Below are 9944 nucleotides of genomic sequence, written 5' to 3'. Positions count from 1 at the left end.
TGCGAGGGTAAACTGACTCAGAGGTGTTTGTTACTATTCTTCACTAATCTTTTCTGAACAATGCCCAATCTGACATAACAAAGCACTCAATCTACTTTTACCCCAGATTTCCTTCTAAATTGGGAACTAGACAGAGGAAAATGCTACCTAGATGATATGTGAGAGATCAGCAATAAGGAAGTGAGACAGAATAATCAATTCTCCTTTAGAATTTCTGGGAAATGTGTCTTTCCCAGAAATAAGTCCACCATCTCAGCAAGTATATAACTGAGTAATAGTTGGATTAGCTTCCCGTTCTTGATCAGCTTGTGTACCTTATATTCCATATCTGTTCTCCAGGTGATTTAATATATGATAAACTTGTTCTGGTTTGGCAATTCCTCTTGCACTCGGAGATAAATATTATTCACCTGGTGAATAATGGGTGCTACTGGCTGCTTTACTCTCTACAGCAAGGAAATGCCCTTATAATGTGCTGTCGTTTCCTCCAGGCTGAGATCAGATAGACACTGCTGAGGTTATCATGTGAGGGTTTAATCTCAAGGCTTTAAGATACTTAAAAAGGCAGGACAGATTAAAGCAAAGGAGAGACCTTGTGGGTGCTTTATACCTGATCCTTGCTCTTTGGTTCACATTGGGTATCACAGAACAACTGATTCCCAGAGGTGGCAAATTCCCTGAAGTTAGAATGTGACTGGTGCTGGAAAGGAAAGGGAGCTCCAGTTGATCCTGAAACATCTCAAGGGAGTATTAAAAACGATTTCCAGCTCTATTTCCCCCCTACTTATTATTTGTTTCTTATTCAATAGATGCTTGTTCAACCTTCAACTTGTCTTTTTCTTTCCACTTCTCATTTCTCAAATCACAGAATTATGGTCTCAACTCAAAGTTTTGCAAACTATACATATAAACTATTGAACATACAAGGAATGGGTTTACTTTAAATAACTGCAGCTCTCAAAGTAGAAAAGTTCAAATATTTCAAATAACTTCCACCAGCTAGTTTTTGATATTCTGCCATTGCAGGCCATGTATTACTATTCTGAGTTAACAGTTGCTGACCTCAGAGGTGATGGCAACAGAGCAATGTATTGCATTTCAATACAAGGCCTACAAGATGTGAGTACTGCATTATATACATGCGTGTTCATGATATAACTGCAGCTTTGACAAGTAACAAATTCAGATAGACTGACTGTCACTACCAATATTCCAAGAAATTATTTTGACTTCCATTTCTGGTGTTGAAATAATTATTAAAATGTTACTTTTTCTCTACTAAAATATTTTATTATCCACTTCATTAAAGTCTTTATTCTATCCAAAAAGTTATGTGCTTGTCATACTGATGTCAGTCTAGATACTTTCTCATTTTGTAGGTTGTTGATAGCTCACTAGCTCCTCCCATTTAAATCTCAAATTCTTCTCCTTTAAGTAATTCATTAGGAAAGCATAATTTTTCCTTTTCCCCAGATTTTTTCTTGGAATTTCCTTTAGAATTATTATTTCTTTTGATTCTATTTTCATCTTGCCCTTTGAGTTCTTCAAGATTTCCTCCTTTGTCTTCTTCCTAGAAAAGTAAATCAACACATCTCTCTGTCTCTCTCTTTTATCCTTCTGCCATCTTTGAATTAAGTCTAATTATTTTACTTATACCAGTGGTGGGATTCAAATAATTTAACAGCCGGTTCCAGTGGTGGGATTTAAATAATTTAACAACTGGTTGTTTACAAGCACCATTTTAACAACCAGTTCTGCTGAAGTGGTGCGAACCTGCTGAATCCCACCACTGCTGATATCCTCATCTAGAACATCTTCCTCTACATCCAAGAATTTACAGAGGTTGTCTTAGTTCTGTCTTAGTTCCATTCACATCAATTGATTTTCCATTTGTTCCATTTTTTCTTCTAGAGTTTTCATTTTAAACTCCATTTTCCCTATATCTTCCTTTATTTTTTTACACTCTTCCATTGGATTCTCTACTATACTTTCAATTTTCTTCACATCCAGTTCATAATTTAAGAGGCACATCTGTGAGGAGAGCTAAGTCTGCTCCTTCATGTGCCTTATTTTACACTGTGGCCTGTACTGTCAACTTTTTTGTCCCAGCCAGACTCACTTCTAGTATTGGAACTAGACTGAGAGAAAATAAAGACTGCATTTCAATTGAAACAGAAGATGCCACATTTCAAACGGAAGAGAAGATGCTGCATTTCAAACAGAACAGAAGTTTGGTCGTCTTGACAGCATGAAAAAACAGTGTCAGTGTTTCTGGCATTGTGGTGCAGACTCTCCCTGTCCCTGAGCCACCCCTTACCATTGCTGCTGGATCTCATAACCCTAAAGTGAGATCTATATGTGCATCCTACATCAATAGTGACTCTGCTGGGGCATCATTCTAAAAGAAGAGACTATCTGGGCTCTAAAGACTCATTCGGTAAGTCCATCATTATGCTGTCCCTTTGACCTGTCTCTCTATCCCTACACAGGACATCATGGCTTCTTTTAATGAAATTCTCCCCAGGTGATCAAAGAAGGGGAGGGTTTCATTAACAAAAGTGTATTTGAGGTATCTGAAAGTTGCTAGGCACTGTAGGTCAGCCATCAGAGAGGCCAAAGCTGCAGTTACCTGGTGACACCTGGATACATCCCTACAGAGCAGGATGTTCTATGCTCTAAGGCAGGGGTCTTCAAACTATGGCCCTCCAGATGTTCAGGAACTACAATTCCCATCAGCCCTGCTACTTGGCCATGCTGGCAGAGGCTGATGGGAATTGTAGTTCCTGAACATCTGGAGGGCCATAGTTTGAAGACCTCTGCTCTAAGGACAAGATTATGGGCATCACGGAAATTCAGTTTTCCATCAAGGATCTCAATTTCAGGTAACACAGCGTTGCAGTAGCTGAAAAATCTGCCACACATTTGTGGAGAGAGATCATGCATACCATGCCAGGAAGCAAAAAGATGTGTGGATTAAGAGGGATGATATATACAGTATAACAGAGCAAAGTTAAAAATGACAGCAACAAGATCAAAAAGGCTTCCTGGCTATTTTCTTCCTTTCTTCCTTCCTTTTTTAATCAGTGTAGCTTTATTACAAAGGCAATGGAAATTTTACATTGGGAAATAATTATTCACTTGTCTACCATATTTTTTGTTGTGAAAAGATGTCACCCTGGAAGAAGGCACAGGAAGTTGATACAAGGCTGGTGGGAGAGGAAGAGAGGGATGCTACGTGGAAGATGATGGAGCTGGCTGCAACATATAGGAAAAACACTGGAATCAAAAGTAACAGTGATGTTTAAATGCTGATGGAGGGAGAGCATTTTGGCCCTGATACAAAGAGGAAGGTAATATGCTTGATAGCTCCTGATATGAGAAATGGGACGGGCATTGTAGTCATAATTCTGATGCTTTGTGATAGGAGAAACCACACTTCTGGAGCTTTGACCTGCTCTGCTGATGTTACTAGGAATTGGCAACCCTTGTTCCATTCAGGAAAGATTTTGTATATCAGAGCCACTTTGCAAGATGCAGCTGATAGTAATTCAGGGACAAAAAAGAATAGAACATAACACTAACTAGAACAAAACAGTAAATCTGATGACAAAATGACAACTGTGTGTCTAGTTTTCCTTGCATTGGTGTGTCATGACATCCTTGGCTTACCCATTGAGGCTTGCATTAGTGACAGAGTAACATGGTATGTTATGACATCACATCCCAGTCATACATTACAGAGCAGAACACATGAAGTTGGTGTAAGTTGCCCAGAGAATCACTGCAAGACACCTCACTGTGTCTCAGGTACTGTTTGTCTATTCAGACCCCTTATGCCTCAGTCCTCAGAACTTCACTCAGAATGGGAAATCTGGCAGACACCCAGAGGAAGCATGACAAATGCACAGAACTTAACATGAAACTATTGAGCCAGTATAGGATAAACGGCAAGAGAAGATGGAATAAGTCAACATTGGCCAGCCCTGACATTTCATATAGGCATATATCCTGTAGCCTATTTACTTGTAGCTGAATTAGCAGATTGATAACTTCTACATGTTAGGATTTAGAACTCTCTGAGGAGGCAGGCAATGGTCAGTCTGAACATATCTTGCCTTGAAAACCATAAGCCAGCTGTGACTTGATGGCACTTTTCACCCCCAATGATACAAAGCAAAAATCCAAGAACTCCAATCAATGAAGGAGTTTTTGGTCTGCTGTTACTTAAAATCAAATTTCATTAATTTCTCCATCCCCAAACAGCAAACTCTTTATTAGGCAGTTGCTTACTGCTAGTACACTTTGCTTCTTTCTGGGACTTTCAGTCTCGGGATGATAGTCACACAAACTCCTCTCGTACAATACAGCATGCCTGGGTCTTCCTTTTTCCCACCTCTGATCAGAGGACTCTTGTTCTAGGTTTCATTGGGGAAAAATGCCTTGTAATATGCAGTCTATGTGGTATTAATGAAAAGTAACAGCCATGTTACTTTTAATAATTCTGTACAACCAGAAGCCTGCAGACAAAGAAATAGCTGGCTAGTTCCACTCTTCCTGCTTTCTTACTGATTCTTCACCCCCCGCATTCTTTGTTCACCTCCACGTTACCAGCACTTGTAATTTTGTAATCTGGCCACAGGATCTTTGGCTCTCTGCAGTATCCAGCCTTAAATACTAAACTCCTTTTCCCAGAAACCCCCTTCCCATCACCTCAGTTCTTTTTTCTGTGTTCTCTTCCTTCACACCTCTTTTATCTACCCTTCTGTCAGGTTCCCCTTAGTTTGTTGTCTTCTTTGCACCCTCCCTCCTTTCCGTCACATTACCTATCGTTTTCCCATCCCTTTTCTTCCTTAGCTCCTCAAGACCTAATAGCTGTCACTGGCTTGCTCTTATAAAGGTATTCCTGCCCTCTGTAAGATTTTATTCCCAGCCAAACAGACAATTTTCCTTTTCCTTTCTGAAGCTGAACTGCAAGTATGCTAACATATATTGCTTTGACCAACTGGAACATTTATGAATCAGACTGGCCAACTACTGTACTATTGTGACATGGTGAAAATAGCTTGGATTCTGTATCTTTCTGCCCTGAACACTTCAATCTGTCATCTACCACCAAACCTGCTTCCTTTACTCCAGATGCCTCTGCATTGCACTAGACTATTGTCTTTTAATGAACTGCAAACACCTAGGAAAAATGATTGTGGAGCAGTGGTCCCCAATGTTTTGGAGTTCTAACAGTGTGATATGTGTAGCAGCAAAATGGCTGCCACAAAATACCTGTCACAGGAGTCAGAGACAGGCACAAAATGGCTGCTGCAAATTAGATTCAGTCACATGGTGAAGATCCTTGTGCAATGGCGGCAGCTGCTGCCAAAGAAACATTTTTTTAAAGCCGCACAGTCAATCAAATCTCCAATGGCTATCAGAAACCTTTCTGGGCAAAAGCCCCATCTGTTCCCACCTACTTTCTAAAAAACACTTGGTAAGTAACAGAAAAAGTATTTGCAGAAGGTACCTTGGTTTCTAAGGGTTGCGAGAGGTTCAGCAGAACTGAGATGTGAGGTTCTAATCCATAAGAACTACAACTTGAGAATCAAGAGTTGGAACTCTACTACCCTTGCTTCCATCTGAGCGAAAAATGTCTTATTCACTACTACTGGCCTCTTTGTTACATTATGACCAACGTTTGTCCTTAGATTTATGGACCTCCAAAGGAAAATTACTGTTCATGAGGCTAACCAACCTTTCTTGGTAATGTTCTAGCCTAGATCTGCACTGAAAGATCAGTTTCTAGAATATGTGGCTTTTGCCAAGCTGAGACTTCTTGGCACAAAATAAGCAAAAAAAGAAGAAGTCAAAATCAAATCTCTGGCCAATAGCATCTTCATACTTGTCTGGCTCTTCAAATCAGTTTTATCTGCCAAATATCTGGTAGAAATATTCAAGGCTTTATGATTTTCATTTCTTATGTTAGCAAAAATCTCATTGTAACTTCAGTGGTTTTAACAGAACTTTAATGTCTCATTGTAACTTCAGTGGTTTTAACAGAACTTTAATGTTTGTTTAATTTCTGTTGGTTTTAATGGGAAGCACATTTCTCACTAGAACCTTTTCGCTGGCCATCCAATTTGGAAGAAGTTTTAAGAGATTGTACCTTTCTGCCATATTTCAGCCAAATGGAACACAGGCTCCTACTGTTACAGGCAATTTAAGAGAGTCACAGGCCTGTTTTGACAATCAAATGAATGTTTCCTATATGCCAGTTCCATATCTTTTGATCCCTCTTGATTCTCCCTCTGACCACATATACAAGAAATAAACAAATTATGGTCTATTACATCAATGACTGATTGTTTCCTGTTCACTGCTTCTTGGTCTTTTGGCTAAGTGTGTAGTGTATGTTGCTGCCTAGTTGATCAAATCCTGTTGGGGGACAAATGCCTCCTTGCATTTCATCATAATTGAATATATAGCTTTCTAAATGTTACAGCATCCTTTGTTTTACAAATGCATTTTCAAACTTGCCTATTATATTAGAGCCCTTCCTCCCATCTTTTTTAAATTGGGCATGGAAAATCTAGTGCGACCAAGGACTTAATTCTAATTGGACAAAAAATAAGTGGACTAATACATTTGTTTTGATTACCATTCCAAAACAATGTAGTTTTTCTTTGAAACAAATGCAGTTTTGGTAGATTTGCTTTGGAAAAAATGCATATCTGCAAATACAAGAAGGTGCTTTATACTGAGGCCTTTCTCCCTTTACTTATTGCTTATGGAAAGTTTAGATGTATTAAATAATTGTAGCAACAGATGCCATGGAACATCCAGCTCAACTCTATATACACAGCTAAATGAGACAAGAATTTATAGAGATAAAGAAATGATCCACAGTCCAATATGATGGGCATCGTTTCTTCCCATCACAATTAAGGTATTGAGTCACTAGGGACCTTGTTAAGGCTGTTCCTCCTCTTTAACTTACTGGCAGGATGTTTGATGTGGAGGACCAGTGCTCAGAACATAAGTTGATTCCCTATTTCGAGGGAGTCACCTACATCATCTTCATTGCTGCCCTCAGTGCTTATGACATGGTACTCATGGAGAATGATAAAGTGGTAAGCAACACCCCAAGACATCTGACCCTTTAAAAATGCCTGGCAGAATGTGTAAATAAAGTGTATCACTAAAATTGGCATGTAGCACAGCAGAGGTTGGTGGAATCAGGAGACTGAACATGATGCTGCGTGAACTGGATTCAGATTGTGAGGAAAGATTTTTACAAGATTTATACAGACTTAACCACCAAATCAACAAGCACAGATTATTCCATGACAAAAGTTGAAAAGAAAAATGCTATTTCTATTGCCACTTGCAGCAGGAGATCTGGACCAACACAGGCCAGCTACAACAGCACTAAACTGAACTGGGAATCAAAACATACCTATCAGAGACGGAACAGAACTCAAGTCCTGTGTCTGTAACAGTTATGTGTAAAGGGGGACAAGCTACTTGCTTGGAAGATGCAGAAACAGCTTAAGTTTGGCCATGCTGGATTAGGGCACTAGGTAATACTGTAAAGGGTATTTTGGCAGTGCTTCTCTTCTCAGAAGTGCATGCATGAGAATCTGCATTGATTCAACAGCATCTGTAATCATTGGTATTTCGCTACCACTTCCATTGCACCTTTTTTCCAATGAAAAAGACATTTTCCAAGAAAAGATCAAGAAGCTTCATCTCAGCATCTGCTTTCCTGATTATGATGGTGAGTTCTCAGCATTCCACATTTACATATGGGGATACAATTGAAGAAATATTCTATGGCCAACTGGAGAGCGAAAAGAAATATGGGAAGCTGTCAGACAGAGATACAGCAGTGCGTATCAGTTTGAAAAAAATGCTGCAATTACTTGAACACCAGCTAGTATCACTATAAGAAGTCTATAGCCCTATCATTAAGGATCTCCCTTTTTATCTGTGCAAGGTTTCCCCCATTAGCATCTCTCTGTGGGATGAGATAATACTATGCTTTGTCAAAGACTTTCCTGGCAAGAATCAACTGGCTGTTGTGGATTTGTCGGGCTTTGTGGTCGTGGTCTGGTAATTTTTGCTCCTAACATTTTGCCTGCATCTGTGGCTGGTATGTTCTTAAATGCCTCAGCAGACCAGGTGCTCGGGAGCAGCAGCAGCAGCAGAAGGCCATTGCTTTCACCTCCTGCAGGTGAGCTCCCAAAGGCACCTGATGGGCCACTGCGAGTAGCAGAGAGCTGGACTAGATGGACTCTGGTCTGATCCAGCTGGCTTGTTCTTATGTTCTTATGGTATCTTCAGAGGGACGTCACGGTGAGATGTGTAACTTCCCATGGCAAAGTGACATGCCTCTGAAGATGCCAGCCACAGATGCGGGTGAAACATGAGGAGCAAAAACTACCAGGTCATGGCTACACAGCCCAGCAAGCCCACAACCATCAATTAATACTATGCTGTTAATAATAAGGGAGGTTGTCCAAAGAAAACCTGGGAACACACACCTGTTGAAGTAGGAATGTAGAACAGCTATTGGAATATTCTCATAGCTAATTCACCCCTTCATTGCTTTGTTGACATACTGCTGAGCTGTTCAATAAAACCTGTATTTGCTTGAAGGGATGAGAGTGATGTTGCAATGGTCAGATGATCGACAGAACGATCAGCTGACAGGAATGAGAAAATCTGGACTTTTTATTCTAGTGGAATAATTGTGTTTTGCCCTGTTCATGAGTTAAGTAAATGGCAATAAGAGGTGTTTATTATTTGTCCCATTGGTGGGTGAACAACTTGCCATCTGTGCATCTTATCATTCTTCTCAGCAAGAGCCTTTACAATGAGAAGACAGCAATTACTACCTTCAGGAAAAACACCTACATTGTAACCAACGTGTTTTAAGAAAACAAGCCACTAGAGGTCCTCATTGCTCTATGGAAAAATCCTAGCTTTCTGCCACGTAAACCAGAATTTAACATCTCCAGTTCTCTTTCCATTTATAGGCTTCAAAATGGATTTCTTCCTCTTGCCAAATACACACAGTTCAAACAGGGTAAAACTTGGGATGGTAACAGCAAAAACCAGACATTAAACAACAGACACGTGCAAAGTTCCTGACTTTTAAAAAGAATTAGGAAAAACGACCGAGAGTCAATAAGCCCCGAAGCAGGAGGCTTTGTGTGGAAAGAGGTGCAGGGACACTGCTAGGTGGCTCGGAGGAGCTGTTCTCTGATGCCAGGGCTTAATATGCCTGAGGACGCAGGTGTCTACATCAAGGGCCAGTCCCTGAAGATGAACATGGGGCGGGATGTCAAGGAAATCTACTCACACATGACCTGCGCAACAGACACACAGAATGTCAAGTTTGTCTTTGATGCAGCCACTGACATTTTCATAAAAGAGAATCACAAGAATTGTGGCCTCTTCTGACAGCAGTTGCCTTGGTTCCTAGGCTGGCTGACTAGTCCAGGTGAGATGGGGACCCACTGGGAACAAGCAGAACAAAAGACTCAATCCATTCTGCTTTATTTCATTTGCTCAAAGGCAGCCTGCTATATTATTAGTTTGTGTGGGAATAGATGCAGCATCTATGGAAACAGACCTTGCTAGGGGAACACTTTAGGGGGCTGAGATTGAAGCACTGCCCCCCCAAACAAAATGGCTCTCATAGAAAATTAGTTTCCAAAGGCCTTAATTTCAACCTCTGCACAAGATGTTCTCTCTCTCATTCTCTCAGCACCCTGATCTTTTGCATGAGAAGCAGCATTGCCAGTTCAGCAGCGAGCGAAGGGAAGTGATCTCTGTCTCTTAAGCTGATGTATTCATACACAGGTACTGCCTGGAGCAATGAACCACACACAGGGAATGTAGTTTCTGCCTCATAAGAACTGGGTCAGACGGAAATTCTTGTCTGAAATGTA

General features: G+C 40.4%; 1 protein-coding gene across 1 annotated transcript; it reads left to right on the top strand.

Annotated features, from left to right (window-relative positions):
- The first annotated feature begins 1029 nt into the window (after positions 1 to 1029).
- On the top strand, positions 1030 to 9453 carry GNAT1 (G protein subunit alpha transducin 1). The gene is given in 7 exon segments (XM_048487351.1): positions 1030 to 1119; positions 2597 to 2686; positions 2833 to 2882; positions 6992 to 7118; positions 7611 to 7685; positions 7687 to 7765; positions 9263 to 9453. Coding segments are annotated over 7 exon segments (702 nt in total).
- Positions 9454 to 9944: the final 491 nt, after the last annotated feature.

This window comes from Sphaerodactylus townsendi, linkage group LG03 (assembly GCF_021028975.2).
Source record: "Sphaerodactylus townsendi isolate TG3544 linkage group LG03, MPM_Stown_v2.3, whole genome shotgun sequence".
In the NCBI taxonomy this organism is placed as follows: Eukaryota; Metazoa; Chordata; class Lepidosauria; order Squamata; family Sphaerodactylidae; genus Sphaerodactylus; species Sphaerodactylus townsendi.
This window is presented reverse-complemented; position numbering and strand designations above follow the sequence as displayed.